General features: G+C 34.9%; 1 protein-coding gene across 4 annotated transcripts in view; it reads right to left on the bottom strand.

Annotated features, from left to right (window-relative positions):
- Nucleotides 1–16,616, bottom strand: part of USP8 (ubiquitin specific peptidase 8) — a 49,572-nt gene that overhangs the window by 9,439 nt on the left and 23,517 nt on the right. For all 4 annotated transcript variants that reach the window (XM_040226501.1, XM_040226502.1, XM_040226503.1 and 1 more), the window contains 6 exons: nucleotides 14,501–14,543; nucleotides 12,626–12,770; nucleotides 8,736–8,898; nucleotides 6,306–6,450; nucleotides 5,783–6,003; nucleotides 2,199–2,780 (listed from right to left, as the gene is read on the bottom strand). In XM_040226501.1, coding sequence (XP_040082435.1) covers nucleotides 2,199–2,780; nucleotides 5,783–6,003; nucleotides 6,306–6,450; nucleotides 8,736–8,898; nucleotides 12,626–12,770; nucleotides 14,501–14,543 — 1,299 coding nt within the window. The remainder of the gene's footprint in view (nucleotides 1–2,198; nucleotides 2,781–5,782; nucleotides 6,004–6,305; nucleotides 6,451–8,735; nucleotides 8,899–12,625; nucleotides 12,771–14,500; nucleotides 14,544–16,616) is intronic.

The following is a 16,616-nucleotide window of genomic DNA, read 5'->3' as shown; positions in this document are numbered from 1 at the left end:
GAAGGAAACTACCAACAAAATGAAAAGGCCACCTACTGAAGAAGATATTTGCAAACAATATATCTGATAAGGGGTTAATGTCCAAATTATACAAAGAACCCATACAACTCAACATCAAAGAAACAAAAATCTGATTTAAAAATGGGCACAGGATCTGAACAGACATTTTTCCAAAGATAGATGGCCAATACGCTCATGAAAAGATGCTCAACATCACTGGTCATCAGGGAAAAGCATCAAAACTACAATGAGGTAACACCTCACACCCATCAGAATGGCTGTTATCAAAAAGATGACATATAACAAGTGTTGGCAAATGCGAAAAAAAAGGAACCCTAGTACAACACTGTTGATGGGAATGTAAATTGGTGCAGTCACTATGGAAAACCATATGGCAATTGTTGAAAACAAATTTTAAACAGAACTACCATATGATCCAGCAATTCTACTCCTGGTTATTTATCCAAAGAAACAAAAACACTGATTAGAAAAGATATATGTACCCCTATGTTCATTACATCATTATTTACAACAGCCACAAATATGGAAGCAACCTAGATGCCCATAAATAGATGAATGGATAAAGAAGATGTACAGTATATATACACAATGGAAGATTAGCCATAAAAAAAGAATGAAATTTTTTCATTTGTGACAACATGGATGGATCTAGTCAGCCTCAAAAGACAAATATATGATTTCACTTACATGCAGAATCTAAAAAACAAATGAGCAAGACAAAACAGAAACAGTTACAGATGGGAGAACAAACAAGTGGTTACCACCAGCGGTGAGGAGTGGGGCGGCAGGTGGTGGTGAGGAAAAGAAATAGATGAGGAAAATTAAGAGGTACAAACTTTCAGTTGCAAAATAAATGAGTCACATGGATGAAATATACATTGTGGGAATATAGTCAATAGCTGTGTATCCTTGTATGATGACATAGTATAACTAGACTTACTATGGTGATCATTTCGAAATGTATATGGCTATGTTGAACACAGTATTATAAGTCATTTATACTTCAAAAACAAACACAAAGGAAAAAGGATCAGACTTGTGGTTATCAGAGGTGGAAGGTAGAACAGGAACTTGGAGGAAGGCAGTCAAACTTCCAGTTATAAGTGGATATAAGGTACAACATGATTAATGCTGCTGTATGTTACATCTGATGGTTGTTAAGAAAGTAAATCCTAAGAGTTCTTATCACAATTTATTTTTTTACTCTTAAATTTTTTATTTCCATGAGATACAATCATTATATTGTATATCTTAAACTTATACAGTGTTATATGTCAATTGTATCTCAATAAAACTGGAAGGAAAAGAATAAGAACAAAGTAGGATTTTAAAAAGCCCAAAACACTTAGTGTTCAAAAGGAAAAGGCATTATTAATGGTCCAATAGACCAAAAAAAAAAAAAAAAAGCCCATGAAAAGCACACATGATATTATTAGGTTAAAAAAATCTTCTCTGGTAGGGCTGAATCTCTTTGCTGTTCACCTGAAACTATCGTAGCACTGTTTACTAACTGGCTATATCCCAATAAAAGAAAAAGTGGAGCTCCCTAGTGTCTAGCAGTTACTATTTGGCACTTTCATTGCCAAGGCCCAGGTTCAGTCCCTGCTTGGGGAACTGAGATCCTACAAGTTGTGTGGGGTAGCCAAAAAGAAAAGAAAAAAAAAATCTCCTCCAAAATTATGAAAAACAATGAAGAGTAATAGCCAAGGGTAGGAAAAAGCAACGTTAATGGGATTACTGCCAAAATTTTTGATCAGATGAATGAACAAACAAATGACATAGACTTGACAAATAAAACCATTACACACAAAGATAAACTGGCCATATTCTAAGCGGACACAAACTTCATCATATAAAAATTTGGCACCTAATTCCTCCATTGTGAGATCAGATTATATTTCACTCTAGTCTTTTGATGATCACACCTCAAGCATAAAAATGAAGAATGCAGCTAATTATCTCAATTAGCAAAAATATGTTGCATTCCCTAGACGTGAAAAGCAATTCCAGTCCCAACCAATCAAGAGCAGGTAAGCAAATGTAATTGGATCAGTACAAATCTATCATCTCCTAGAAAATCAATTGAAATGTCTACCCTCTTTATGGACTGCTACTGATGTCACTTTTTATGTACGTTTTCTTACACTTAGTTGGCAATTTGTACTGTTTCTGCTTACCTTGCCTGAACTTGAATCTCCTGCCACAGAGGCATGAGGCACATCTCCTGTTGACTTCTTCTGCACTTCTGGGGTTGGACACATTTTCCCCCTATCTTCTACAGATTTCTTGGCATCAGTAGTCTCATGTTCACTTTTACTTTGTCTTTTTACTCCTGTTATTTCTCTGCCCCTCTTTGCTGAAGTTTCTTTATCTTCTTTCCTGGCCTGTTCACTTTCTTTCTTTTCCATTTGTTCTGCTTTTTGTTGCTTCTCTGTGATTTCATTTTCTTCAGCTTCTTGTTCCTTTCTGTCTTTTTGTTCTTGTTCTTCCCTCCTCAGTCTCTCTTTCTGTTCCTCTTGCTGCCTTTCTCTAAGTTCTTTTTCTTGTCTGTTTTTTTCCATTAGAAGAGCAGTTTCTGCGTAAATACGAGCTTTTTCTTCGTCCGTTAGCATGGCAGTTGGAGGGGGAAATACCGGTTTTGTGGAACGATCAGGAACAACTTTTTCACTCTGAGGAGACTGTTCCTCATGATCTGTACTTTCAGATTTCATTCTATGATCTTCAGGCAATTTGATTGCTGGTTTTTTACTACGATCAATCTGTATCAACAAATACAGAGAAAAACATCCTTTTGTTGAAATCCAGGAACACAGTAACCTCAGTTCTTGATATCAAGTTGTGATAAAAAGAACCATCACTCTGTGGAGACAATATCTGCCAAAACATCCATTTGTAAATGACCTAATGTCAAGCTTTCTCATAAGGCACTTGGCACTTACATCCTCTTGATTCCACACTTTCAATACCCTGATATGTTTTGTGTATGAAGATTTCATTCTATAACATAAAGAACCAGACCTGAGCACCCCTAAAGGTCCATTTCCACATACCCAACTGCCTACTCAGTGTCTTCACATGAGTATCTCACATATATCACAAACCTAATACGGCCAAAACCGAATTCATGACTTCCCCCAACAAACACATGGGTGTGCCCACTATGCATTGCTCAAATAAAAAAACTCAGAGTTTCATATATTTCAAATTTGCTTCTCCATTCTGTTACCAGAGTAATCATTTTAAAACATAAATCTGACCACTGACTTGAAATCTTGTCAATTACCACTCACTGCACTTAGATTACATAGACTTTGATCTAAAAGTCTTGCCATGCCTGTGTGGTCTCTCGTCTGCCTGTCTCCCCAATCTTATCTCATATTACTTGATACACCAGCCAAACTTACCCTGCCCCCACCTTTAATGCCTCAAAGATGCCATGCTTCTTCCCAAGTCAGGCCTTTATACTAGTTGTTCAGCTAGATAATGCCCACAACATTAAGTTTTAGCTTAAATATCTCTCCCTTAGAAAAGACTTCCCTGATCCCTAAGGACCAGCTAAGCCTCTTGATATATGCTGTCATAATACTCTATTCTTTTCCCTCTTAGTACTTACTGGGATTCTGATTAAACAACTTTAATTGTTTAAAATCTTCCCTATTAGCCCATAAGCTCCAGGAGGGTAGAGACTGTGCCTAACAGTAAATAAAATGTTGCAGAGAGAATGAATAAAATATTTCAGAACAACTTACATAAGAGATAAGATACTAATTAAAATTGAGTAATTACCTCAATTTAACAATATACTAACCCTACAAAATTGTTAAAAATGACCCTAACATCATTTCTTGAGATGTTCACTGAAATAAAAATGAGAATGTCTGCCAGTAACAACCTGTATAGTGTTCCTACAAAATGAACTGTATGTTTTTCCCATTAGAAAACACTACCACAAGAAGGAATCATTCCTCTGCTCTGCTCTTTTTGCCTCTTCACTTAAAAAAAAAAACTTCCCTGCCCCCACCCTTTTCTAAATTTATTTGTTAATAAAGTTAGAGCAAACACTGTGAGGATGAGGTTAACAATAAAAGGTGAACAGGGATCAAAAATAAATGTTTTCATCCACATTTTCCACTCATCTTAAAAGCATAGCTATGATCATGTTACTTTCAAGTTGAAAATTCTTTAACGATTTCCTTTCACCTACAGGACAAAATTCCAAGAGAGATCAAAGTCTCTCTTGATGACTTCTGTCCACTTTTCCAATCTTATCTATCATCACACTCACCTCTCTCCGAGAGCTGTGCCCAAGCCTGTCAGAACTACTTACCAATCCCAGAACATGCTTTGTGCCTTTAGTCATCAAATTTTTCCACTTGTTTCTTTCATCCTCAAATCCTACTCCACTCTTCAAGCCCAGATAAAAATACTACCTCCTCCGTGAAGACCTCCCTGATGATACCCGCTCTCAGTGAGAACGTCTCTTCTTGATTTATGTGTGCTCCACTGACTATTAAACAGTACATATTTACTGAGGCATATTACTGATTGTATTAAATATGTTTATCAAGGTACAATAAACATGTTTATCAAGGTACAGTTCATAAATTGTACATATCTCAGGAAGTCACACAGGGATTATGATTTAAATAACATGGTGATTAAACTGAAAGGAAGTACAATGTCATAAGCTCTTTTTAAAATTTCTTAAATTTTCATTTTAAGAAAAAATTAATCAAATAATTAGTCTTAAGATTTAATCAGAAATATTAAAAATAGGCCTTAAAACATGAGGGAATGAACTGCTTTATTTTATATCCCCCCCAAATGACTAAATTTTCTAATCAGAGCCTGCTCCACAAACCAGATGTTCCTGCTAAGTCGCTTCAGTCGTGTCCAACTCTGTGCAACCCCACAGACGGCAGCCCACCAGGCTCCCCCGTCCCTGGGATTCTCCAGGCAAGAACACTGGAGTGGGGTGCCATTTCCTTCTCCAATGCAGGAAAGTGAAAAGTGAAAGTGAAGTTGCTCAGTTGTGTCCTACTCCTAGCGACCCCATGGACTGCAGCCTACCAGGCTCCTCCGCCCACGGGATTTTCCAGGCAAGAGTACTGGAGTGGGTTGCCATTGCCTTCTCCTACTTCAAATATGAAATATTATTTAAATATCTGAGAAAAAAATTAAAAATGCTAAAAAAAAAATCTTACTGGAAAATACACAGGAAAGAATTAGTTTATCTTCCTTTAAGTAAAATCTAATGACAAGAAAGATATTATAATTTTTTTAATTTTAACATCTTTTATGTAAGCTCTTTTAAACAATTATTGTTAAAATATGCCTGTGTCAGAGTCTAAGGAAATCAAACTAAAGAACTATTTCAAAACCAAAATACTGACATCATATATCTATCATCTGTAAGCCAAACCATCTGGGAAAATACTATGAATTAAATTTATAATAAACACCTGCAAGTGTTGTTCAAGTTCATTGTGCTAATACTGTCTTCCATTAGTATTGCCTATCCTAAATGGACCCAGTTAGGTTTAAAATCCTTTCAATTATCTATTCTGATATTGCTGTGGCAGTAAGACAATTACAATGAAGTTTTTTATGGCAAAAATGTACCAGTATACCAAAAATAGAGGAATATAGATTTTTTCAATATTTTTCTTTCTAAAATATTAAAGGTATATATACACTAGATACATATTTCTATATATATACTTAATATTAAAAGAAAAGACATAATAAAGTTAAAACATACCTGTGGAATATTCTTTAAAATAGGCACTGGCTGAATTATGGGTGAAACATCAGATTTAGAAGCAGCAATTGGTTCAACTGGAGCTGATATATTCAGTGGTCCCATTCTCTCATCTTGACTGTTTATCAAGTCTGTATTTTCACTGATGTCTACAGGAGGTATCATCTGGGCAGTAGGTTTAGAAGGAACTGATTCTTCCAGTGAAGGGTAAGTGAAGTCCACTAAAATCCCCAAAAGATAAAAATATTCTTGAAAGAAGAGCAAACCCCATAAACAGTACTTCATGTCTCATGCATGTTCTATGTCATAGTTAAACATGAAATAAGCAGTGACAACCACAACAGTCTTAATGAATTGATAAACATTAACTTTCAGACTGTGGACATATTGTATTTTTTATGCCTAAAAGCAAACTGCTATCTAACAGGACAAATGCACATACAACCAAGAACACTACCCTGAGAACAGAAAAAATTTAAAATTTTACCAAAGCAATTTTAAACAAAAAATTTCACATACATACATGAGACAGACACCTCTTCATTCTTGCCTCGTGGGGGTGGTGTAACTTTAGCATTTGTTGTATACTGTGGATAACAAAGGAGCCAGTTTTCATAGCCTCCTTCTAAAACCAAAGGTTCATTGCGCAGGACAGCTTTACTTTCCCACTATAAAATAAGGAAATAGTATGTTTAATAATATGGCAACAGTCTCTTGACAGCTAAAAACACAACAAACCTGAATATTAAACTGTTCTTAAAAGATCCAGTTCTTGTAAATGATTATAAAAAAAAGAGAGACAGCTGAATTCAAAATTCAGCATTTAATGAAACAAATGGATAGATCAGGTTTTTAAAATCACACAAGTAATCCATGATCTTAGAAGAAAAATAGGAACACAACATATGATAAAAATATAACCTCATCATCCAGAAATAACATGTTAGTTTATTCTTACTGTTTTCTACATATACTTTTCATTTTTTAAATAAAATAATGAAACTTATGCTGCTTTTCTTTTATACGATCATCTGTTACCCATAAAGAGCTATATCATCATCTGTAATGACCAGAAAATATTCTGTTTTATACAGACACATACATACACACACACACCAAAACTAACTCAACAATTACTGATTATAATAACTGTTTCAATAATTATTATTTTTCCTATTTAATTATACAAAATGTTGAGATAAATACTAAAGATCCTATGCTAAGTTACTTCAGTCGTGTCCGACTCTGTGCAACCCCATAGATGGCAGGCAGCCCACCAGGCTCCCCTGTCCCTGGAATTCTCCAGGCAAGAACACTGGAGTGGGTTGCCATTTCCTTCTCCAATAAAGATCCTATACACATACCTAATTGACTCCATTAGGAAAAGTTCCCAGAAGTAGAGAGGGTAGGCCAAGAACATTTTAAGGCTTTTAATACATATTGCTCATCTCTGAAATGAACTTTTAAAAATATGTTTGTGTATTTCTGTACAATAATTTCCTAAAACCGTTGGCTTAAAAGATGCCATCAAACTGCCCTTCAAAAGACAATGTCAGTTTACACATTTACCATCAGTGTATGAGAATGCCCACTGTAAGTCTTTATAATTTTTACCAAACTGGTGGACATAAAATGAGTTGTATTAGCATTTATATGTGAAGTTTAACATCTTTTAATACATTTATTAACCCTTTATAGTCTATGGCTTACCTTAATCTCATCTTTCACCCAGTTTTCTACAGATTGCTATTTTTCTTAGTGAACAGTGAATGTACTCTAAGTATTAAGGAAAATAGGTTTTTGTCTTGTTACAAATATTTTCCCTGACTTTTTATTTGTGGTATTTTCAGTACAGTCAAATATATGAGCCTCTTTGGTTCAGCATCAAGGTAATAAAAACATTTATCAATGGTTTTTCCTGGTAGTTCATTGTTTCAATCAACATATTTATGTCTTTTACCCATTTGGAATCTAGTGTGGTCTAAGAAATAAGGCAGAGATCCTCTTTCTTTTACTTTATTGGCTAGCCAGCTCTCCTCAAACCAGTTATTTCAATCCATCTTTTCCTCACTGATCTGTTATGTCATCTTTTTCATACACTAAACCTTACAGGTACCTTAGGCTTACCTTTATGAAACTGTCACTTTTTTACTGAAAAGTAGGTGAATACTGGCAGTTTCATATATCAGCCTATACCTGGGTATATTCTGCAGTTTCCTACTTTGAAGCATGATTGTTTCAAGGCTTTTAAGACTGCTCTTCTGGAGGACAATGTTCCATCAACTGACCCTCCTACCAGCACACTGAGTTTTATTCTTACCACATGCTTACCAGCGTTTAGTGCTATTTAATAATTTAACATATTAAACCGAGTATTACTTTTATCCTTGTTAATCTGATCACAACAGTGACATTAACTGTTTGAATTTGCATTTCTGATTACTAGTCACGTTGATATTTTTATTTTTGTCACTTTCATATCTTCTGTTTATGTCTATCTGTTTCTACTACTTACTTCAACATTTTATCTTAAGTAATCTTATTTATTTGCAAAAACTCTGTGCAGATTTTAGGTGTTCTAAATCAGTGCCATATCTGTTACAAATATTTTTACCTTCTGCCTTCAAATCTGTACATTTTTTCACACCTAAGTTTTTATTTTATTGTTGTATCAGTCTTTTTTCCTTAATGATTTCTTCCTTTATGTTTCATAACAAAAACATCATTTTCCAAATAATTTACATTTCTGAAAGTTCTAATTATCCTACTATTAAGATAATTTTAATATTATTGGGTTATTCAAAACTAGTCTTTTAAATCTGAATTTTTAAAAAGTCTACAACCAAAGCATGATGGATCTTCATGTCCTTAAGATAATCAACTAGTCAACATACCTTTCTAACAACCAGAGAAGGCTTGCAATTACAGAAAACTAACAAGGAAACTTGCTAACCTTGAAAAGTGCATCTTTCAGACTCCGTAGAGTTGTCCCAAGTTGTAAATCTTTTGCAGAACTAAACCAGTCAAGAAGGACCACATAATCCACATTCCCCCTCTTCTTCCATGTGTCTTTAGAATCATCTGGGAGGTTTGCTTCAATCCAACTAGCAGTGACTCTGAAATGTATTAACATTTGTATTGGGGCAAAAGTAGACGAGAGGTCCTAATCTACTATTATAAGACACCAAGTTTTGTTCTACAGTCTTTATCATACCATAGCGAACGTTTTTTCTTTTTTTTTGGCCATGTCATGGGGCTTCTGGGATTTTAATTCCCCAGCCAGGGACTGAACCCAGAGCCCTTGGCAATAAAAGCAGAGTCCTAACCACTGGACCGCCAGGGAACTCCTCATATCATAGCAAAGTTTCCTTTCTAAGGTCAGACTATATGTTAAGAATAGCCTAAAATGTTTAACACCTTCACTGATGCATAATATTAAAACATATTTTAGTAATTATTAGAGGCTGAAAGAAACAGACTCATTTGACCCTTAATATTTAAAAAAAGAGGTAGGAGGCAAAAAATGAAAACATAGGAACTCATCTGACTACATCTCAGTCAAATACAAATAATGGGGGAGAGGGGGTAACACTTTTATATTTCAGTTCTCTTATACCTATACAGATGATTAATAAGTAACCAAATACCAAAATGCTTATTTAACAAACACATACAGCATTTACCATGTGCCAGGTACTATTCTAAAGGTTTTATTCTCATCGACTCTCACTAGATCCTCACTATACTCCTATGAAATAGGCATTATTATCCTTATAGATGGGGAAACTGAGGCACAAAGGGGTTAGTATCCAAGGTTATAGTTGCCGCTAGCTCATATGTACACTCTTAACTGTTTTGCTGTGCTGCCTACTACATCGTCACCTGGGAATAATACCAAGTCTACACTAAAGCATGTTCTTCCCTTCCTCCTTCGCTCACACAAAAGCTTAAATTCTTACCTAAAGAGCCCCAATGATAGCTCCTACCTCCAATCCTATTACCTGAACATCCTTATCACTGCTTAACTAACTTATTCCCCTCAACTCCATTGCACCCTTGGCACTGCCTTGTGATTCCTGGTTTATGCAGGCATGCTCCTGCCTAAGCACCTCTGCTTCTGCTGTCCCCTCTGTCTGGAACTCTCTTTCCTCAGGTAAGTGCAACACTCATTTCTCTTATCTCAAGGTTAGCTGAGGCATAGCTTCTCCATGAAACCTTCATGGATTAAAATGTTTAATACTCAGCCCAACATACACACTGAACACAGTCATCTCCATAGCGCTTATCAGTGGCAGATGTACATTTTAAGGTTTAGTGTCTGTCTCACCTATCCTGTTAAAATATAAGCTCCACAAAGCAAAGATTTCTGTCTGTTCAGTGATTTAGCCCCAGCTCTTAGAACCACAGTCACTCAGCCCATCATGAGTGCTCAGTAAATATCTGCTGAAATGATGGAATGAATAATACAGATTTGCACCTCCAGGTAAGGAACTCCACATTATTCCTAGCAAAGCACCTAGGCATTTCAGTATTTAACTGGTGATGCTGGCAAACTGGGTAGAAACATGTATTCTAAGTACAACTAAATGGTTTAGATAATTTAAGAGAAAAAAATCCTGTTCCTATATTATAATGTTGGTTACCATATTTTCTAGGAAGGGGAAAAAAAGAAATACAAAATACTGTTTTACAGTTAAATCCTACTTGATATACACAGATTAGAGATTAAAAGGATGCTTGGTCAACAAAGGAGGAGGAAAACTGAAACAGGATATTCTTAAGGACAATTTCTGACTCTAAGGATATATTTGCCTAAATACACTTTGTCTAAAAACTCATTAGTATTCTTCAGAACTCTAGTTTAGAAAACAATAAAATCAGTCAGTACTCCTCAAACTTCAGTCTTTCACATACCCCCTTCACAAGCTGCTACAACTCTGCTCTCCTTTGTCTACTGTGTAATGTTTTAACTGTTTAATTGAAAGTGAACCTTTACTTGAATTGTTTTTAACAGGAAAGTGTATGTTCCTATATGCATGAAAAAACAGCATCATATCCAATAAATAAAGGATAATCCTAAAAGTAAATAAAACAGATCAGTGAATTATGCTATGTTCACATAATAGATCACCAAATAGCAATGAGGATAAACAAATTACAACCTCACACAATAATATACATGACTCACAAACATAAGGTCAAGTATAAGAAGCCAGACATTAAAGACTTTAGATTGTACAATTCCATTTATATAAACTACAAAAACAAATCTGCTGGTGCTTCCCTTGGGTGGATGGGGGATATGGGTAGCCACAGAGAGGTAGCATAAGGGGGGCCTACTAGAATGATGGTAATGTTCTGTTTCTTGGTCCAGACACTAGCTAAATGGATGCATTCAGTTTTTGAAAACTGACTGGACTAAAGATATTGTTACCTGTAGAGAACTCTGAGGCCTGCTCTCTGGCAAGAAGGGGATATTAACAAATACTAAAAAGGAAAGCTAGCACCAAACTGAAACATCTTTTAACTAATTCAGAAGGACTGAAACAGAAATTAAAAGGTAATCATTTTCTTGGTATGCAATTCATTGATCTTTAGTCTTGAATCTAAACTCACCTTGAGTTTCACATTAGTCAAATTCTCGCATTTTGGGAAACAGTTAAAGTCAACAAAAGCCAGCAGCATTCTGTTAGTATAGGTAAGACCATTGAAGATTAATCATAACTCTGTCTTTTAAAATCCTAGAAAAAATATTCATACCTACTTGATTAGACTATGCACTCTAATCTCATTTTTTTCCTTTTTTAAAAATTCTTATTAAAAAAATTTTTTTCTCCCCCCACTTTGTCTTTCTTTCTAATCTCATTTTTAAATAGCATATTTGCAAAGCACTCTATTCTTCAGGTTGAGCAATTATAAGCCTCTGCAATGTGCTAGAAACTGTGCAAATTTTATTACCTAACTTTAAAAATGTTTCAAGATTCCTTAAGTTACACCATAGATTTTAACTAATCCAGTACCATAAACTAAGACCTAGATAAGTTATATAATTTTTATAACACTCATAATAATGAAAATAGCCATGGAACTGGAGTTTTAGCTCTGTCACTATTATAATAATAGTTTCTAATATACAGTATATTCATGCAAGTAACTTTAACAGGCTAACAAAGAAAGAGATTAGTAGGTCCTTACTAGTGCCAGGCACTGTGCTAAATGTATGTTTATGTAAAATCTGTCAGTTAAACTTCTCAGACCTTCTCAGATAGGTTCTATTATTATCCCAGTTTCACAGATGGAAACATGGGCTTAGAGAGGTTAGATTACTAGTTAGAAGTAATGAGGCTAATAAGTGACAGAATTACACAGTCTGAACACAGCCTGATTTTATAACCCATATTTTTTTATTAATCACTTAGCTAACCTGTTACTTCTTCAAGAAAGTATTTATATACTCTCTTACCACAGGTAATAGTATGGGGAACTTAAAAATAGAAAACAATTCAACTAGTTTATGATTTTAGTCAGTTTTGTAGATATGATTCACAAGCTCAAAAATAAAAAACAGGAGCAACTACTCAACAAACATCTGGGTAAAGAAGACATACAAAAGCAGTTTCATTCCTCTTCCAATAAGGCTCCAAATGCCACAGACAGGGAAAATAGCCAAACCGGAATGTCTTTTACACTACCCTACAGAAAGGGTAAGGTGTGCCACTGAGGAACAAAGAATGGAAAGGACCACAGGAAAAGAAAAGACTGCCACGTTTAGCATGGGTGCTAAGCTGCAACATTTACTACTGTCCACAGTTTACCATTTTATCTAAATATACAACGACTCACCCTGGACTGATGGCTTCTTCAGGAACACTGAGAGAATCTGAAATATGGGAATCCAGATAATCCTGCATTCTCCGAGCATCCATTATAATCAAGCTGATGTTTTTATCCATCATCATTGTGTATAGCTCCTTTGCTGTGATTGCTCCTTGGAATTGACAGAGACAATATAAGTGACAAGAAGCACCCAGTTCCACGTGCTATCATATCACTGACCACACGGCAAGCATAGTTTTTCCTGGAAGTGTCGTATACTTGCTGTCCCATCACATTATTTATTACCTTTTAAACTAACTTTGTACACAATTTGCTTTTGGCATTTATCAAGAAACTAGTTCAAAGCTTTGATTATAAAGACTTAAATACCAAAACTTGCTGGTGATATTACAACTACATTTGGTGTTGGCTCTGTTGCTGTATAAAATATTAATAATATGTCTCATGAAAATATTCTAGTTTAAAAAATTAAGTCATTTGAGAAATGTCAACCAGAAAAAAAAATTTATGGATCAAAAGTTCTTGAAAGGTTCTAAATTTTTTAAAAGTCTCCTTGGGGTCTTTTGGGGGCTATCTGAAAACCTTGTAGATTTCCTAGAATAATAAGCCAAAAGTTTGTTATCTGTGTCCCACATCTGGGGTTGGTTAACCATGGTCACCTGTTTTTACTGGAACACAGCTACACTCATTTGTTTACATATTGTCTATAGCTGCTTTCATGCAAGGACCACAGGGCTCCTCAAGCATAAAATATTTAATATTGAGCCCTTTAAAATTTAGCCAAAATAAATAATCCCTATGTTGCTATCTTCCTTCCAGGTTCTACCACCTGAAGTGAAGATTAAAAAGTACTACCAGGAGGCTTGAATATGTACAGAACTATTTCACCTGTGTGAAGAACATAGTCACACTACCTCCAAAGCTAAAATTCCCAGTTGCTAATAACCATCTTACTTCCTTTTCTAACCACCAAGATCACTTTGACATCAAAACAGTCTAAAGAGTGAAAACAAACCACCAAGAAGGGTTAAATCTAAGCAGGGTGAGATACAAAAGAACATATGGATAAAAACTAATCTTAGAATGAACTGGTAACAGCTTTCAGGAAGGTACCTCACTACACTCAGTTTTACTCTTTTAACTGTTGTATGGCAATATTTTAAATAGATAATTTTAGTGTTATAAACAATCACTGTTGAAGTTAAATCTTTTCTGAGAGAGGAAAACTTAGGTAACTGCCTAAGTCTTATTGTTTAGGTCACACCCTTGTTCCTGGCACGTCAACACCACCTATGGTTAACATCCAAATTACTGGTTCAGAATTTTTTTGAGGGGAATGAAAAAGGCTTTGAATAATTAAGTCTACCACTCAGAGTCATAAGTACTAACAGTTACTTATATGACACTTACTGTGTTCTAAGAGTATCACATATATTAACTCAGTCACTCCTTACAATAACCCTAAGAAATAGATGCAATTATTATCCCCATCCTATGGGCCGGGGAGGGGAGGAGCAGGGGACTGAAGTAGAAAGGCGAAGTAATAAGCTCAAAGTGAAACTCAAGAGTGTACTCAAACCTGAGAAGTCTGACTTCTGAGACTCCGGGCTCTTAACCACTATGCTAAGGTACATCTTGGGGGAAAAAAAATGACAAGTACCAACTGTAATTCTGATGTTTTCAAATGTATATTACCAAAAATATTCCCTATGATATCTAAGTATAGACGATAGTGCATTTTCAGTACTATTGTAGAAGTTAGGAAAAATGATAGAAACTCACATATAGATGAAGTGAAATGCTAAGATCTCACTGTGTAAAATCTGAGATCAAAAGATCTCAATAATAACCTAAAAACTCCCTCTTTCTGAACACACTTACCTTTCTCTGTAGTCTCATTTTTTTCACTCTTTTCACCATTTATCTATTTCATAGGGGAAAAAAAGTTTAAACTTTAATAGAAACAAAAATTTTTACAGAAAGAAAAAGTCCAACTTTAATACTTTGAAACTGAAAGCCTTCTAGGAAATGCAATGTGCAGGGTACTGGCATTTTATAAAAATACAGACGAACAGTAATGGCATTATTAGACTACTCTGACAACAGCTAAAACAACTAGTAACATCACATTCATACATCATTTCCTCAAATTTTTCTCCCGTTAAAGGTGAAATATCATTTCAAAGCACAAATTATTAGAGAAACTTAGTCTTTAACTTAACAAGACAGCACTTCTTATAGTGAAATAAAAATTCCATTCCCTTAGGCATCCTCCAGTATAGACTTAAAGGAAAATGAATTAATACAAAATTTTATAAATTTGTATTTCCTAACCAAGATAAAATGGGATAATTCTCTAAGGCAGTAGTCCCCAACTTTTTTGGCACCAGGGACTGGTTTCACGGAAGACAATTTTTCCATGGACCAGGGTGGGGGTATGGATGGTTTCAGGATGATTCAAGTGCATTACATTTATTGTGTACTTCATTTCTATCATTATTACATCAGCCTCCACTCAGATCATCAGGCATTAGATCCCAGAGGCTGTGGACCCCTGCTCTAAAGTACTAACTTATTTTGCAGATGGGAAAACTAAGGACCCACAAGAATTTATAGATCTATTTCTGCATCACTAAAAGTAAAAAAAAGAAATGTGTATTATGTGCCTCCTAATATGATATAAAGCACACAGTATCACCTATAAAGCATTCTTGTCAAAAAAAAAAAAAACTGAACCTGAATCTAACTGAGCTCTTAGGTTGAACTTCCAGCCTACAGGAAATACAGGAGACGGAGGAACAAATTAAGTGACACAAGGAGGAAGTAATCAGATAAATCCAGAATGTGGTTCATTTTATAGAACTGATCTAGTATTAAAAAGCCAAATGCAAGAAATGAAAAATGAGGAGACTCAAGTACAGGATGCTATAGAGACTTAAGACACACTGCAACCAAAAGACCATGAGTGGACCTTGTTTGGATACTGATTCAAACCAATCAACTCTAAGAAATCATTATGAGACAAGCAGGTAAATATAAATATAGACTGGGCTTTAATTTATATCAGGGAGTTAGTGTTAATTTTGTGAGGTAGGAAAACAGCACGGTAGTTATTAAGAAAAAGGTTCCTTTCTTTGGGATGCATACTAAAATATTTAGCGGTAACATGATATGTCGTCCAGAATTTGATTGAAGAAAGAGGAGGTGCAGATAAAAACCACAGCAAACATTAGTTGATTACTGAAGCTGTGTTAACAGAATTTAATTGTATTTTTTCAATATAAAATGGGTAAACAAAAATAAAGAAAGATAGCCTTGCTGTTGGAAAGCAGCAAAATCAAAGTTTAAAAGTTCCTTTCATATAATTCTTGGGAATCTTGACCTTTTTTTATTAGCCATTTGACCTATAAATGAATATGTCTCTACAGCAGTACTATTTATCTTACATTATGAGTTCCTAAAATCAAAAGATTGGATTTCTTCACTTCTTTTTACATAGTACCTAGCCCACTGTCAGAAGCAATTCAACTACTACTTCTTAATGAAATCAGTGATGACCCACATACAAATGATAGGTGAAAGCTACAAAATGTTTAGGAAAAATTAAATTAGAAATTTTATATGAATTTCAAACATGCTTAAGGAATTATATTTTACAAAGAATAGCTTCTGAGGAGGTTAAAGGCAGGGAGTTATAGTGATAACTGGTAGGTATCACTAACAGTTTCTGGCAATCAAATGATACAGCTGAAAAAACTACAAGTAATTGTTGAACAAAATGGAACCAGAAGAAGACAAAGAGGAAAGGGAAACTGGGACAGAGAAAAGAAGAAAAAGTAAAAGGGAAAAATAAGACTGGAAAAAAGGTTTCATACCAAAGAAACAGTGTACCAAATCTTTCCCTAATGTAAATTACATTTATTAAAAAGGAGACCTTAAAGATCATCTATTTTAGACCTTCATTGGCCAAACTAAGTCCTAAAACAGTTAAGCAAGA

Source organism: Oryx dammah, unplaced genomic scaffold (genome assembly GCF_014754425.2).
Source record: "Oryx dammah isolate SB20612 unplaced genomic scaffold, SCBI_Odam_1.1 HiC_scaffold_26, whole genome shotgun sequence".
NCBI lineage: Eukaryota > Metazoa > Chordata > Mammalia > Artiodactyla > Bovidae > Oryx > Oryx dammah.
Note: the sequence above shows the minus strand (reverse complement) of the source record. Positions and strands in the feature narration are given on the sequence as shown.